General features: G+C 39.8%; 3 protein-coding genes across 9 annotated transcripts in view; 1 reads left to right on the top strand and 2 right to left on the bottom strand.

Moving 5' to 3' along the window:
• Positions 1-108: 108 nt before the first annotated feature.
• pgls (6-phosphogluconolactonase) lies at positions 109-13,332 on the bottom strand. Of its 4 annotated transcripts, none has more exons than XM_077526456.1 (7): positions 13,195-13,332; positions 3,880-4,055; positions 2,276-2,544; positions 2,107-2,214; positions 1,907-2,008; positions 737-877; positions 109-500 (listed from the first exon to the last, which is right to left on the bottom strand). In XM_077526456.1, the coding sequence occupies exons 2-7, from the start codon at positions 4,028-4,030 to the stop codon at positions 354-356; spliced, it is 918 nt and encodes a 305-aa protein (XP_077382582.1). In that variant the 5' UTR covers positions 4,031-4,055; positions 13,195-13,332; the 3' UTR covers positions 109-353. The 4 variants fall into 4 exon arrangements, with proteins under 4 accessions (XP_077382582.1, XP_077382610.1, XP_077382592.1 ...); XM_077526484.1 differs by lacking the exons at positions 3,880-4,055; positions 13,195-13,332 and adding exons at positions 2,722-2,753; positions 3,123-3,173; XM_077526466.1 differs by lacking the exon at positions 3,880-4,055 and having other exon boundaries at positions 13,195-13,326.
• Positions 7,825-15,061, top strand: LOC144022007 (uncharacterized). Its single transcript, XM_077526372.1, has 4 exons — positions 7,825-8,233; positions 9,172-9,350; positions 9,421-9,526; positions 9,627-15,061. Exons 1-4 carry the CDS (start codon positions 7,951-7,953, stop codon positions 10,343-10,345), a joined length of 1,287 nt encoding a protein of 428 aa, XP_077382498.1. The 5' UTR covers positions 7,825-7,950; the 3' UTR covers positions 10,346-15,061.
• The window catches only part of LOC144021985 (uncharacterized), a 12,142-nt gene continuing 10,209 nt past the window's right edge, over positions 15,029-16,961 (bottom strand). For all 4 annotated transcript variants that reach the window (XM_077526343.1, XM_077526338.1, XM_077526331.1 and 1 more), the window contains one exon: positions 15,029-16,181. In XM_077526343.1, coding sequence (XP_077382469.1) covers positions 15,565-16,181 — 617 coding nt within the window. In that variant the 3' untranslated portion in view covers positions 15,029-15,564. The remainder of the gene's footprint in view (positions 16,182-16,961) is intronic.

Here is a 16,961-nt window from a genome sequence, read left to right as displayed (position 1 = left end):
TCACTATCCTCTTCAGTTTTTTTTTTTTTTCGGTATCTGTTGGACATACATACGCATTTGAAAGGTTTGTTTTGTTTTTCCCTTATCCATCTCTCACCAAATGACAGGTTAATTAAAAAGTATTTTATTCAAACACTCAATTAAAATGTATTTAACTTGGTTTAATGTTCCCATCTTACAAATACAAATCTAAATGATTAGTCTTTCCAAAGCCTCTGGACATAGACAAACATGTACAAGATTCCAGTAAGTGCTGACAACACACAGCTTCTCCTCTCCTTCTCCATTTGGCCTGGAGAAATTAATCACTGGGAATGAAAGGAGGATTGCAGCATCCTCATCATTGGCAAGCTCTAAATCTTGGCCCCAGAGCCCAGCCTCTCCACCTTCATCGTTAAAGCAGCGGCGGCGGGCTCGTCGATGAGCCACAACAGCTCCCCGTTTGTCGGGCGGACGCGGGCTGCTGGGAACGGCGGGCCCTCACGTCCCTCCAGAACCTCCTGCAGGGAAACGATCAGTATTATGCCACATCAAACTGAACAGTAATCCAATACATTGGCACTTTGGTTTATAATTTCTTGGCTGATGTTTTGCTTTGGGCGACAGATACACATAATGTTGTCATGCCCTCACATGCGTGCAAGCAGAGTCACAGTACTGTCACTGATACACTTCCATGTGTATTAGACAGGACACAAGTAAGTTAAAGTGTACCATGGCATTTCATTGGTTTTACCTTCAAAACAGGCGCTTTGCTGCCCCCAGTGGACACGAAAGCAGCACAGCGGGTGGCGTTCACCACGGAAAATGTCATGGTCACGCGCTCTGGTGGTGGCTTGGGAGAGTCGCTGATGGGAGCCACGATCTTCTGGCCCTCCTGGTCACCGAGTGCGAGCAACAACAGTTAGAGAATTTTGTTTGCATTCGTCATGTTGCCCAAATACCACACACAAGCATCGATGATAAATTGATTGACAGATAGGATGACTTTTGCAATCCTATAAATAACCTTTTCTAGAATAATATCTTATCAATCAACGAGACATTCTCTTTACACTCACATAACAGTTCAGAAAGTTATGACTGTTCTGCTATGGAATGAAAAAAAAAAGTAACTTAAATCTGTACTGTACAGGTAGTAAAGGCTTTATGATGAATAATGAATGAATAACTGAAAGCGTGTTTGGCGTCACAAACATCAAATTTAGCCCAGATTTGATACAGAGTGTCAATTTGATATTTATACAGTTTCACAAGACACAACTTATTATGATATGATCCATATTGCTTATTTGGAAGGAGGCTAATTAAACAGCAAATCTAATCTGGATTTGATCCATATTGTGGAGGTGGAAGCTTTTTTTTTTTTTTTTTTTTTTTTTTTAATCATCATATTCAGGGTAAGAAGATCTACATTTAATCCAGATCGTGTACTTAGAAGTAATTTGATATTTTTGCCAGCAGGGTTAGCTTCTGTTTAATGAACCCACATTTGATTGCAATTTTTCGAAGACAAGGTCAGAAGTTATCAATTTAATTTGGATCAGATCCTGATTTTCTCAATTTGAATGTCAATCTGAACCAGATCTGATTCAGATTCTCTACTTAGAGAGGATTTGATCATTTTTGTATGTGGTGTCACAAATAGTAAATTTAATATGGACTTCATCCTGATTGTCTATTTAGGAGTTACAGTAATTTGAATTTTTGTCTGCAGGGTTAATTATGTATCACAATCATACACATTAATGATTAGTCTTCAGGATTACGACATATAAATTTAATCTAGATTAGATATAGATTGTCTTTTTGGAATCAACATGCACCATAAGAACCTGTTAATTCGATCTGCATCTGGACCAGATTGTCCCTTTTAAAAAAGACCAACATCGAGAGCAGCCCTCACCTCTAAAAGAGGGTGATCAGGGAAGAGGGAGCATGTGTGTCCGTCAGGCCCCATGCCCAGCAGGAGCAGGTCAAACACGGGGACGTCGTCATTGGGGAAAGCCTGTGTGTGTTTGGAAGCAACTCACCATCATGCAAAATTCATTCAACAGTGAAATCACACTTTTTTTTTTTTTTTTTTTTTTTTTAAAGCTGTTAAACCTTTCTGAGTTTACGAGAGTAATCCTCAGCACACTCCTTCACTGGGATTGAGAAGTCAATGGCTAAGATTGCGTCTTCTGGGATGTTGATCTTCGAAAAGAAATGACTCTAGGGACAAGTGAGAGACAGATCTTAGTTCTGGATACAATCAAGAAAATGTTTGTCTTACCTTATAGAGGCCATAGGTGCTGTCAGGACTGTCAAATGGCACCACTCTCTCGTCACAGAAACCCACCACCCACTTGCTGCAGTCCAAACCCGGCACAGTTAGCAGCTCTTTGCTGAGCATGGTTACCAGGCTCCCTCCGGAGAGACCCAGGGTGAACCTGCCCCGGGAGTTGACTGCCTGCTCTGCCCGAGAGGTCACCAGGTGGGACAGCGCCGGGCCAAGCTCTGCTGAGGTGGGAAACACCACGACTCTCCTGCCGATCATGTTGACTGTGTGAGGGGAAATGGTGCAATCGTTTGTGTGAGCACACTGTTTGGCAAGTCATGATGAAAATTCACTGTAACTTGCATGCAGCCCATGACCCCACTCTGAGTTGCCCATTGATTGATGTAAAAAGAAAAAAGAAAAGAAAAAAATATACATATATTTTTGTGTGCTGTCCTTACATGCTAATCTTCATGCAAGACAGCACTTTGCACTGGGAGGGGAAAAAAATCAATATGGTTATTTGCTTCAAACCCTTTGATGTTGGGTTATGATAGTGGATCTTTTCTAAATGTATGGTTAAAACGAATTATTAAGAGCACATATTTTGACCATATCAAATAGCATTTTTGTCCTAAAACTGGTTAGGAAATGCTTGGAGTAAAATGGTTGCCCCGCCAGCATTTAAGTTGCCCATACCTGAGCTACAGTATTTACATTGCAGTACAAGCTCAAGTATCATACGCTTCCAAAATTGACTAAACCAATGGAAAGTAAGATACACAATTAAATTCTTAAAACAACACTAACACATATTGATGAAAATACTGTTTCTGCTGGAGTTAAAACAGTATTTACTCACCCTATGAACGCAAAAGCGACAAGGATTTTCCGTCGGCAAATGTAAATTACTTCCTGGAATGAATATAAATAGCCAATCACGTTTGAGTTTTAGACAGCGTTGCATTCTGGCCAATGGTTTCTCCGACCAGACTGACGAAGGTTTATTATTATTATTATTATATTTTTATTTTTTTTTAAACAAAGTGTTTTGTATTTTGTTTTTTGTTTTTGTTTTTGTCGTATGTAACATTATTTACAGTGAGTGGCAAATGGAGTACTTGCTTTAAAAATTTTCAGTAGCCAGTCTTTGTTTAAACCGCGGTGCATTATGGTTAATTTGTTTCCGCTTCAGGTTCCTGACAAAAATGTTACATTAGCCCGGGGTTGTATATAAAATAAACACCTGAATTTTTTTACACAAGCGTTATCGATTTCAAGCAAAAGCGTTTTGTATTCACACACACACAAAAATTATTGTGTATAATCTCTCCGGGCCACTAGAGGACAGCAGTACTTCCGGTCCCAGCGAAGTCTCGTGGAGTTCAAGAGGTGGGGGCACGGTGGCTTGTGTTGTTTACACACGTACGACTGTTTGTTGTGTTTTAAGTCCTTAATTCAAGCAATATGACGGCCTTCTGCTTCCAGACACAGCTCGTGTCCATCATGGACGCGTTGTGCAAAACGGCCGTGACAGAAATCGGTAAACTGGTGGAGATTGAGTCGAAGATGCTGAAAATCGAGATCACCCGCGGACGTAATGAAATTGTGTCGCTCACCGAGAAGCTGACCCTGATGGAGACTTTGCTCCATATGGCACAGCGGGGCAGGCCGCAGGACCCCAGGGAAAGCGTGGAAAACGCCGTGCTGGAGCATGACAGGACAAGACCTATTTCGAACAGGTAGGCCTGGTTTTGTTCCATCTTCCATCACTTCCTTGGTGTCTACCTGCAGACTGGAGATAACAGGGAAGTTCTCTCATAGCCGCACTGTGTATTTATTGACTCTCAAACTATTGATTGCACCCTAGTGAGTTTGCATGGGAGAACATCAGCTCCTCGCCCGAGACGAGCACTTCCGTCCAAGATGAGCAGCATCACGCAGCTGAGGTTTGTGTTTCCAATGGTTTCCATGCTCTGTTGTGCAGTGGACTGATTGTACCGTCTCCCAAATCAGACGCTTCAGTTACCGACTAAGCATCCGGAAGTGGTGGTAAAAGAAGAGCCAATAGAGGTGGACAACAGAGAAATTGAACAAGAACGAGCAAATGAAAACAGTGAGTTTGAAATCACTTCTGCTGTATTCATTTAAGTGTTTAGTGTAAACACGGTGAAATTCAAATATGTTTTATTAATCCAAATATGATTCAGATGACACTTTTGCGAGAAATTTGTATATGTGTACGTAGGGTAGGATTTTAAATTCATTCTATATAGTACAAGCTCATAGATTGTGCATTTTTGTATCTTGTTATGCAGTATCAGATTATGCAAATTTAATTCTGATCTGATCCACATTTGTGCAATTGGACAATGTAAATCTGCATGCAGTTTCAGAGGCTGTCAATTTGATTTGGATCTGGTCCAGATTGCGTACTTGTAATATGTATGAATCTGTCAAACAAATTGAATTTGCATATGTCCAAAATGAGCAGTGTAAATTTTTTAATGCAGGACCAGATTTTCCAAATATTATTCTGATCTGATCCACATTTATGCAATTGGACACAATGTAAATCTGCATGCAGTTTCAGAAGCTGTCAATTTGATTTGGATCTGGTCCAGGTTGTGTACTTGTAATATGTATGAATCTGTCAAATAAATTGAATTTATATATGTCCAAAATGAGCAATTTAAATTTTTTTAATGCAGGACCAGACTTTCAAAATTTAATTCAGATCTGATCTGGATAAAATGTTTGACTATTTCAACTATTTATTTGCACTTAGTTCATAAACAGTGAATCTGTATATTAAGAAGGTCAGAAAATTAATCTAGAGCTGATCTCGTTTGTATGTCAGGTGTAAATAAATGTGTCTAAGCAAGTGGTGTGTCTGCTGTAGTACTTTTTAGGAAACAACATACATTTTACGTTTTTAACCTTTTTTTTTTCAAGCATTCACTTTAACATGTACGTCCTGCCGACAGGCACCCACAAGAGTCCAGATGCGAGCCAGCGCCACAAACACATGTCAGAACGCCATCATCCCGTCTACCTTGACTGCTTTGTGAGCCTCAACACGCCCTCGTGCCTGACTACGCCTGAAAAGAGAGCGACGCAGTGGAACCCCCCACCAACAGCAGCGCACGCTAGCCACGAGGCCAGCAAAAACTCACCAGCGAACGCGGCGCCGCAAAATATGCTCAGGAGCGCCAAGATGCACCACCTGAGGACCACCGTCACCGCCGCCAAGAGGTTCGGCTGCCTGCAGTGCGGCAAGGGCTTCCGCTGCTACAGCCAGCTGGAGATCCACCAGAGGAGTCACACGGGAGAGAAGCCTTTCCGGTGCACGTTGTGCGGGAAGCGGTACGCCCAGAAGGGACACTTGTACACGCACCAGCGCACGCACACCGGGGAGAAGCCGTACCGCTGTCCTATTTGCGGCAAGGGCTTCATCCAGAAGTGCACCCTGGACATGCACCAGCGCACGCACACGGGAGAAAAGCCCTACGTATGCGTCCAGTGTGGCAAGGGCTTCACAAAGAACTGCAATCTGAAAAAGCACCTCTTGGTGCACCTCGAGTCCGATGTGCAACTCTGCGGGAGTAATGCAACGCAAAGAGAGCCGTTCCGGAACGAAACCTCATCGAACATTGTGGCCAGTCTCATGTAACTTGTTCAGCTGGTGGTTGAAAACAAGCAAAGTACTGCAGTCTTGTTTGAAGCCTTATACAGTGGTACCTTGACTTTTGAGTGGAATTCATTCAATGGCCATGCTCGTACTGTCTCAGCCTTGTTCGGACAGTCAGCTAAATTCATCTTCAACATCACGACTCTGAAGACGGTGCTTTGGTACACATGTTTCATGACGTAGAAAAAGGTGAAACTGTGAAAACAGTATGAGGCGATATCACTTTTCATGTCACACCATACAAAGTAAATAAAAAATAAAAATACCTTAAATGTACAGATTATTACTCATTCATGAAGGGACTAAACAAACATTACCTCAACCGCTACATTAATGACATTATAATAGCACAACATATCGCGAATCATATTTTGAATAAGATAAGCGTTATTAGTCCCACTATGGGGTAATTTACAAACGCCATTAATCCATTCCAGCCTCAAATTGTGCTTCTCTTGGTGTGTGAAGAATTTTACAACACCCACTAATATGCAGTATTTTTTTCCCCCCCACGAAGGGTAAAGAATATATGCCAGAGGATTGCTATATTCTCTGTTTGCATATGTTGAGGCATCATTTTGTATTCTGTTAGCATTAAGCTAGTAGACTTTTGTAAATTATGTAGTGTAATTAAATACACAACGTGTAATTCTTTTATGTTTAATCTTCAACTGTAGGTGAATATAAGCAATTGGCAGTTAAGAAAAAAAAAAGAATTGGTCACTACTTGCTTTTTCTGCTGCTCAAGTCTAGACGAAAGAATCGGTCGAGCGATGGCCTGAAGTCAGGTCGCTCGTAAATTGAGGCACCACTGTAAAATGTAAAATATGCTGTGCTTTTGTGTGCATATTTGTGTTTTTTGGAGAAATTTTTTTTATCAAAAATGCCAAAGGTGGCCCTGGTGTTAGCAACATTTCAACACAGTGGAGGGAAGAGGGCCAAGGGTATTATATATCTTGATAATCATTTGGGACTCCCAGCTGGGGAATATGGCTAACACGAGTTAGCTCATAATGTCAGGACACTTAAAATATCCAAAAATAGTTGCATGCTTTTGATTTTTTTTCCTTCCCCCCGTGATTGTTGCTTATCAAAGTAATGGTAATATATAATTTTGGTGATTGCTTATAACTTTGATTTCCACATTTATTTAATAATTACAACATACAGACAAGTTATCTTACTGTAACAATACAATTTAATTGAAATATTTCCCCCCCAAAAATCTAGCACTGAACTTTTAGAAAGTTCCTTGTTTTAGTTTTCTTTGTAATGTCTTAGATATTTTTGTGTTTTATAAAAATAATTATGTATGTGATATTAAATGTCTTGGTTTTTTGTTTGTTTTTTTGTTTGTAAATGCTTTGTTACATGTTTAATTATGTGAAACCCATTGAGTTACTTTGTGTATGAAATGTACTCTATAAATAAAACTGCCTTGCCATGTCTCATATGGACCACAGTTGAGGTTATGTTTAGGGTGACAAAAAAAAAAAAAAAAAGTAAAGTTATTTTGGCTTGTAGCCCTTGCCAACCGTTTCAGTTGCCCACATGGCTTCTTTGGAACATTAATTGCCTTATCAATCTATCTAGCATTACTAAATTGCTTACTTTGTTACTTTATGTGATTTAATATGGAAATAAAACACAATGGCACGTGACTGCGAGTTGGCATCGATTTTATTCTTACCTCACATACGTTTTGAGAAGAATAATTCAATTATTAGCCCATAAACGAAATTTTGCTTAAATCATATCAAGACCTTTATAATTGTTTCATACTACTTACAAAGACAAACGCTATCATGTGTTAAACTTAGGCTGCGTTCATGTCGTTTGGTAAAGGCACTACGTTTCCCACAATGCACTTCGGCACAGCGGCTAGCAGCTAGCCTTGGTCCTAAACCCGCTACGTTCGCCCGTGGATTCGGTTTGTCAAATACATGCCGGACCAAGCGAGGCCGAATCGTCGAATTATTTGCACCTATTCCGCCTCGAGATGATGTGCAACACTACCAACAGAAGCTTCCGGATGCAGCTGGCGGCCATCCTGGAGAAGCTAACCAAGACGGCCTTGATGGAGATCGGAAACCTGGCGGACGAGTGCTCTTCGGTCCTCCTCGGTGAGATCTCCCTGCACAAGAGCGAGAACGAGGCCCTGAAGAAGAGATGCTACTCCCTGGAGCTTCAGCTCAGGGCCGCCCGGGAGGCTCAGTACTACCCGGGGCACGTCAACAACATCGGCCGAAGGAATCCTGAAGGTCAAGATGTTCATAAAACTGGTGGGTCGTTTTTAGGGAGAGGGGCTTTAAAAAATGGAGCACATTTCAAAGGTATTCCCATGAAAATTTTAGGTGGCACATTTATGATGTCTTTGTAAATGTAAGCGTTACAAATAAAAACTAATGTAAATACCCCCCCCCCCCCCCCCCCCCCCAACCAAAGTAATTATAACTGGAAGCAGTTATTTGTATATACAGGTTTACAAATTGTGATTTAAAAAAAAAAAAAGATCTGATACAGATTTTATTTTTGGAAATATGAATTTGTGTAACTAGGATTAGATATGTTAGATTTAGTCCCAGTCTGAACCAGAATATGTATTTGGAAGCAATTTAAATAACTGAATGATGGTGTTGAAGAATTTTACTGTAATTTTATCCAGCTCTGATCCATACTTTTTATTTGGAAATAATTTCAATTTGTTTTTGCTGGGCAGCCTGGGGTTGTAAATTTGTTCCAGATCTGATCCTGATTGTATGTTTGGTAGCGATCTGAATTTGTGTATGCGCGGTAAGAATTTTTTTTGTAAAATTAAATCCAAATGTGATCGTCATTGCATTTTTTTTTTTTTTTACTATTTGAATTTGTGTAAAATTGGTAAGAATTTAACACGAATTTGTGTATGCAGGGTTAAATGTGTTAGATTTAATCCGGATGTGGTCCCGATTACATATTTGAATCTAATTTGTGACACGTCTATCCTTGGTTTGTTGTGTGTATGCCAGGTAGGGCATGATTTTTAATGCACAATAGTGTATTGTATTTGCAAAGATGTTATTTGAATGTTTGGATGCAGGACCCTCCACAAATCACAATGGATTATGGACCAGGTCAATGGAGATTGTGTATTGTGTTTCTAATTTGTCATCCCGGACAGACCCAGATTGTATTATATGTACATGGCAACCTGTCATATACTCTACTTTGGTATTTGCAGACCACCTCCACCAGCAGCAGCAGCAGCAGCAGCAGCAGCAGCAGATGGCCGCTCCCGCCATTGACGGAGTATTCGGGAAGGATTGGTGCATGGATTTGTGGAGAGAAGACAAAAGGGCCTCCTCCACTCAAAGGAAAGAGGCAGCGGACGATGTTGCGATGTCAAGCATGGGAACGCCGGTATGCTCTTGTTTGTCACATTTGGCCTGTAGTGTCTTTTCAAGGGAATCATATGGGAACATTTTGGCAGGTGTTAGATATAATAGAGGCAGAACCCGATCTCATCTTCATCAAGGAGGAAATGTACGACGATCATCCGCTTGGGCAGCAGATGAGGCTGACGGAAAACAGGAAAGGTAAACAACCTGTGTGTACCTTTCTTTAAAACAAAAAAACAAAAAAGCATTACTACTAATCTGAGTATTCCATCGAGGTAATAGCTTGCGTATCGTGCAGATGTGGCGCTCCTGGACGCCGAGATTCATCGCTCCGTTAACGAACTCCAGCTCCACCCGGAAGTTCTGAACAGCTTCCCGTTGATAGCCGACAGCCAAGCGCAGCGCACGCAGCCCAACATCATGGACAAGCTGATCGAGGACGCCGCAATGAACACGCTGATGGACGCCACAGGCGCTCCGGCGGCCGCCACTGCCGGCGACTTCGCCGGCTATGCCGGCAACATCCACGGGGGCGCCGGCAAACCGTTGGCTCTCCTCCCCGCGAGACCCATGAGACCAAGCAAGCACTTCCAGTGCCTGTTCTGCGGCAAAGTGTTCAACTACCTGAGCAGCCTGAAAGTGCACGTGAGACGGCACTCGGGCGAAAAGCCGTTCAGCTGCACGGTGTGCGGCAAACGCTTCGCCCAGAAGACGTACCTAAAGCTGCACCAGCGCGTGCACTCTGGGGAGAAGCCGTACAGCTGTCCCAACTGCGGACGCAGTTTCTCCCAGAAGAGCTCGCTCAACATCCACTTCAGGACGCACACGGGCGAGAAGCCGTACAGCTGCGTGGACTGCGGGAAATGTTACGCCTACAAGTACGGCTTGAACCACCACCAGTGTTTCACCCACATGAAGACCACCCAAAAGGGACGAGCCGACGCATGTGTTCCATTGGCCTCTCCAAGTGGCAGCATGTTACTTTCTCCTCTCGAAAAACAGTTGGGTCACATATAAGCCAACATACGAGTCAAAAAGGGACCGACCACTCACAAGTGTTTGCTTTTCGGATGAAATGAATAATCCAAAAAGTTGGGTCAAATTGACCCAAGTGGAGTCTATCCCTTTTTGACGCATGGGTTATTGTTTACCCAACAATTTTAAGCGTCTGCAGTGTGGGCCTAATACACTCCTTGTACTAAAGAAAGCTGTAGACCAGGGGTGTCCAAACTACGGCCCGGGGGCCATTTGCGGCCCGCCATCCATTTTTTAGTGACTCGCGACATATGCTAAAAATGGCATTTGACTCAGTTCAAATTAAATAAACAAAAATGTTTGGAGATGGTCAAAGTAAGAAGGGAGGGTGTCGAAAAATACAAATGCTATTAAAGATTATTTTAGTTAACTAAAACTAACAAAAAAACTAAAATTCAAAGCAACAATTTTGTTAACGAAATGAAATAAAAACGAAGATGCTTTAAAAAAAAATAAAACTAATTGAAACTACATTTTATGTTTACAAAACTAACTAAAATAAAACTAACTATGATTACAGCAAACGTCCTTCGTTTTAGTCTTTGGTAATTAATTTAATGCATGAGCCTTTAGGAATGATTTTAAATGTGATTTTTAGTAGATTTATTTTGATATAAAACGGAATAATGACGTCGCGCCCATGGTGTTTTTTAAATATTGCGCACAAGTAATACACATTAAAAAAAAAGCAAAAATAGAAAACTAATACTGAAACTAACTAAACTAAAACTAAGCATTTATTAAAGAACTAAAACTAATATAAAACTAACATAACCACCCTGAAAACTAATTAAAACTAACTAAATAAAAAAAATAAAAAAAAACTCAAAACGAAATAAAAACTATAATGAAAAATTCCCAAACTATAATAACCCTACTGCCATATTACAAATAAATTGGTTTATATACTGTAACATTTTTCTAAATATGCAAAAGCACAAATAAATTATTTGTACAATTTTTAGGACTAAACACAATTTCTCTTCATAAGATTATGTGGCCATTGCGTCCTTATGATTTTCTGTATGTGGCCCTCAAATGAAAAAGTTTGGACACCCCTGCTGTAGAGAGATAATTTAGCTGTCAGGAAAGAAACAAGTTGAGAATGTTGAAAGAAAAAAAGTTTTGCGCTTTAAAGGGGAAGTGAAGTCAAACATTTTCTTTGCAATATGTTGTATGCAGCCCAACATTCCAACTCAGACCCGAGCAGCGACCACTGCGAGGTCCCTATTCACCAATTCCGTTCCTCGAGGTCTGGAGTCCTGCAGGTGTTCGATGTTTCCTCCCGCTAGCACACCTGATTCATATAATCAGCTCATCAGCGTGCCTGATAACAATGCTGATGATGTTTAGTATCAGGTGTGTTGGGAAGCGTAAACATCTAAAACCTGCAGGACTGAATGAAAAACTTTGCCATAATAATCAAGTTATTCAACGTAAATTGTTTTATCTTATTATCCATTATTCCAAATTTAATATCCATGTAAGTTAAAGACAGAGTACCCAAATCGTTAGAACAGCACATACATAGAAGCTGTCCCAAAAAAGCTTTGTAAAGATACAAGTAAAAAATAAATGTTCATCTGTTTCTATGTTACTGGTGCAAAAAGTACATTCGTTGTCCTCAATGTTAAATTTAGAATGCAAAAAATTCCTTACAGGGATAAATATTGTTTATTTTTAAATTGTACTTCTTTAGCTTTGGGTGGAATGGGGAAGCTTATATATTGGCATCTAATTGACTTAACATTACGATTAGTAAATGTTCCCATTACATTCCGTCTCCTAAGAGGTAAAGGGAAATATTTATTAGTCAATATTCCTCTAAGCAGTTTGTTAGTACTGTTTTTGATATCGCTCAGCTGTATGTTTCAATTTTTCTGTAAGCTTCATTTGTTGATATATACAAATAAAAAAAAAAACGTTTTGAGTTGCGAGGCCGCCATATTGCTCCTCCAAAGAAACGTTTCTCAGCAAACAATCATATACATTTACAGTATCAGAATTGAAGAATATTTTAGACAGTACTTAGTAGAAACAGCCTGATTTATGTTTTAAATTTGTTAAAACATAAACAAGAGAACATCAGACATTTTACAACTTGCCTTAAATGTATAAATTATATGCTTCATGAAGTGTACAGGACGAAATTTGTATTTTTTATTAGATACTTAACTTATTTAGCACATTATACGAATAAAAAGTTAATATTTTGTCTATAATTAGACACTTTATTTTTCACGTACAAATGGTACCTTTAAAAACACATTTTGCAACTTGCTGTCTACTGAAAAACACATCACAAGGGCTCAGATACCCAATCACAGCTCACCTGTTTTCTAGGTTTTGTCATGTGACATTCACAAGCTGAGCTGTGATTGGTTACCTGAGCCCTTGTGATGTCATTTTCAGTCGACAGCAAGTTGCAAAATGTGTTTTGAAAATGTGCTAATTGTACATGAAAAATAATGAAAATGTAAAACTTATTATGGGCAAAATATTCATGTTTGACTGCCAAAAATGGCTAAATAAGTAAAGTACCTCTTTAAAGAATTCTAACTAATTTAACAAAAGATGACTGCCAAATCCAATATTGGGGTCTAAGGAACTGAGCGATAAAAGAAAAAGGGGGTCTTCAAAGCAGCACATACCAGAATACCGCGTTTAGAATACTGGGGGTGCTTACATCAATCCATCATTGACCATACCGCTCGTCCTCACTAGAGTCACAGGATATTATTGTAATGAACACTTTTGACTTGACTTCCTCTTAAACTCTTTTAACTAGCCTTTGAATATGTTTACCATTTTCTTTTTACAGCTACACTTACTTGTGCTTTCGTCCACTTGCTGTTTGAATGCATGAGAAAAATCCACACGCGACGCATTGTAGACATCTTGCATTTCCGTTTAGTATTTGTCCGTTTTATGGAACTTTGTGAATACCTCATTGACACGCTGACCTCATCCGCATCGCATGCCGTCACGTTTGCTGTGCATTGTTTGAAATACCTCCTCCAAGGCCGCAGTAAACGACCTTGTCTAGTGAAAGCCGGAATAAGTTTGTGCCGATGTGTAGCAGACACCTTCAACTACCTCATTACAACAGTAGACTCCCCCAAAATGTACACAGTGTGTCCTTTCAACAAAACCGTGTGAAGATATGATGTACAGGTTTTAATTATTTAAATATATATATATATATATATATGGGTGCTTGTTTCCCCCTGCTTGTGTTTATTATATTGTCACTTCATTTCTGGGTGGAATGTAGCAACATGGAGCACTGTTTGCCATCATTGTTCAGTAATCTGAATGATTGATATAACAGTGTTGCTGAACAAGCTGAAATAAAAAATAATAATAAAATACATAAGGGCACAATGTAAATGCAGATGTATATCTCAATAAACAAGAATAGCATTAGCCTTATAGCATAATTGTCCAAGTCATTTTTGAATGTCAAATTCAACAAGAGTGAAGTTGCCTTGATTCAAACTTTGCGGATGACCTTGATGACTGAGAATTAGGGGTGTTAAAAAAAATCGATTCGGCAATATATCGCGATACTACATCGCGCAATTCTTTAATCGATTCAATAAGTGGCTGAATCGATTTTTAAACTTCCACTTTTAATGGAAAAATATTCAACAAAACGTCTTACTTCGGGTTATGGTTCACACCTTAAGCATGGAAGAATGTTATATGAACGGAACATTAAGCCTTAATATTTTATTTTACAGCTGTTCAAACATGAAACAGATTACAACCTGTATAAGACTGAAGTTTCAGATAAATAAATAATACATTTTCATACAAATCTTACACTCTACAAGTTTACTGATTAGTATTTTCTAAATTTGAATGAAAAAAAAAAATCGCAACAACCGACTTATAAATTCGTATCGGGATTAAACGGTGTCGAATCGAATCGTGACATGTGAATCGTGATACAAATCAAATCGTCAGGTACTAGGCAATTCACACCCCTACTGAGAATCATAAAGCACATCCAGGGGAGGTAAAAAATAAAAAATAAAAAATAGCAAGCACGTGTGTTAACTGAGGTATTTATGCAATTAGGCTAACAACATTTGTGAAAAAGAATTTAAAAAGTGAACCTCTGGATTCACTTGAGTATTTGATGGTATTTTATTTATTTTTTAATTGTAGATTATTTTTTATTTTTACATAGGAAATGCACACCCCCAATACACTCTCGATATGAGAATCCTTCATTCAAATGGTTTTATTAAAATAGAAATCAGAATAAGTGTTGTGTATTTTTCTTTTCTAAATTGAACTACTGAATAAAATAAACTTTTCTACAGCTGTTAAGAAAAATGCAAGGCCACTGGGACCACTTTGGTTTAATAAATAAGCTAAAACCAGTCCAACTGATGATATAAAAAGGACAGACAAGACGAATGACTTGTGGAAAAAAAAAAAAAAAAAGTCTGTTTAAACAATTTTTGTTACCTGGGAAACGCCCCTGGAAAACATCAGTCATTATTTTACTTGTTGTGTTTGCCAAAAGAAATGACAGATTTGTGTCATGTTTGCATGCTCTAACAAAGCCGCCCCCAAATGGTGAAGTGTGTATAGCTATATGTTCATTGGAGCTGAATGGAAAGTGCATTCTTTAAGAACAAAGCACACTCGGACTGGATTTTTAAGGGATGTTTTATTTAATAAACCTATTTACTCCTATTATGTGAAGGCTTATGACTATTAAGATTAAAGCAATCTAGTACGTTTAAAGCTGCAAACAAAAATACTTGTGTCATTTCATATATGTAAAACCAACACTCATTCCATCTACTTTTCACAACCCTGTTGAAATCTGTCGACTTTGAGAGGGCTTGCCCTGCCTTTACCACCGACTTGTATATGAATACATAATTCATAAACAAGGCCGTGGTCTTCACCAAACTACTGAATCAATTAATCTATGTCAAAGTCCCCATCATAGTTGCGAGTGAGCATGGCAGCTGATTTTGGGCGTGTCAGATTGTCCACCAGCAAATCGCAGGGCACTAATACAGTATATTCACACACATGGACAATTTAAACTGAGGATGACATTATCAAAAACAAAATAACGTTTGGTGTAAACAACAGGAGCACGGTGACTCGCGAGATTATATCATCCCGCGACGTGAGTGAACAAACCTGAAGTGAATTTTCATTTAGCATGCCCCCTAAACGGTACGCCTCTTATGTTTCAACAAATGACGTAGTAGTTGCGTCTTCATCTCAAACTTCATCCCGCATTCGCCGCAGCCTACGTGCGTTCGGACCAGGTGGCTCCTCATGCTGCCCTTCTGCGCGAACCTCTGCCCGCAGAAGCGGCACACAAAGCGTTTATCCCCCGTGTGCACCACCATGTGGGTCCGCAGGGCCGACTGGCTGGCCCAAGTCTTGCCGCACAGGCGGCACCTGTTGGGGACCAGGTCGCACTTGTGGTGCTTGAGCTTGGCCTTGCTCTCAAATTGCTCCTTGCACATCTCGCACCAGTAGGGCTGGTGGGCTCTCTGGTGGACCATCAGGGTGTTCGGGTTGTAGAAGACAATGTTGCATCGTAAACAAATGTATTTTTTTTCTTCGGCGCTTGAGCTTGTTTGGACTGTTAATTTGTTCTGACCGTCTTCCACGACAAACTCGAAACATTCCTCCTCCGTACTGTTATTCAACTCAACCACTTGTTCTTCAGTCCCGTTATTTTCATAACCATTCTTACTGTCTGAATCCACTGAGATGTCCACCGGCCACACTGGCATTTGCTCAACTTCCTCCGAGAAGAGTACGTCGTCATCGTCTGTTAAAACACAAAATGCAAAGATGCCTAAATACGCTTCAACGCATAAGACCAGAAACAGTATTTGACGCCTATGTAGAAAGTACACTGGGGTCTTGAAAATGAGACCACCATAAATCATAATCAGAGGCACTTTGTCTGTGCTGACGTGAACAAGATTGGTTAATTAATGTATACTAGTGTTGTTCCGATACAGATTCCGATACCCAGCTTTGCAGTATCGGCCGATGCTGATACCATACCGATACCTAAGGTTTTTCTTTTCTTGACATGAAAAAACTGTCCTGTTGGTTCAGAGCATTCAAGGGCCAATAGGATATCTTAGATCGGCATGCAGTGAACATGTCACAAATCAGTGAATGTCGTTCACAAGCAAGACACAAGATGCTGCATCCAAAGTCCTATATTAGCGTTGGAACTAATGGTATCAGCATGTTACTTGTTAGTAGTCACCAATACCGATACCACTGTTTTTATGCAGTATCAGGGCCTCTGCCGATACCAGTACCAGTATCAGTATCAGAACAACACTACTGTATACAGTCACATCCCCAGTAAAGCGGGTCTTGAACACTTGTGCAACCACTACCTAAGTCGCTTACATGTTTATCCATTCAGTTTTACAGGTTGTAGAGCACAGTAATGGATACAATTTTGAAATGATTTCTCTTAAGTCTCATTTTTTATATCATGAAAACCTGGCATTTGAAAAGGGGTGCATAGAATTTTTATATCCAATGTATACTTGTTTCAATGGGCTCTTTGCACAACTCCACTACT

This window comes from Festucalex cinctus, chromosome 1, assembly GCF_051991245.1.
Source record: "Festucalex cinctus isolate MCC-2025b chromosome 1, RoL_Fcin_1.0, whole genome shotgun sequence".
Classification (NCBI taxonomy): domain Eukaryota; kingdom Metazoa; phylum Chordata; class Actinopteri; order Syngnathiformes; family Syngnathidae; genus Festucalex; species Festucalex cinctus.
The sequence above is the reverse complement of the archived record's forward strand: the minus strand, read 5'-3'. Positions and strand labels throughout refer to the sequence as shown.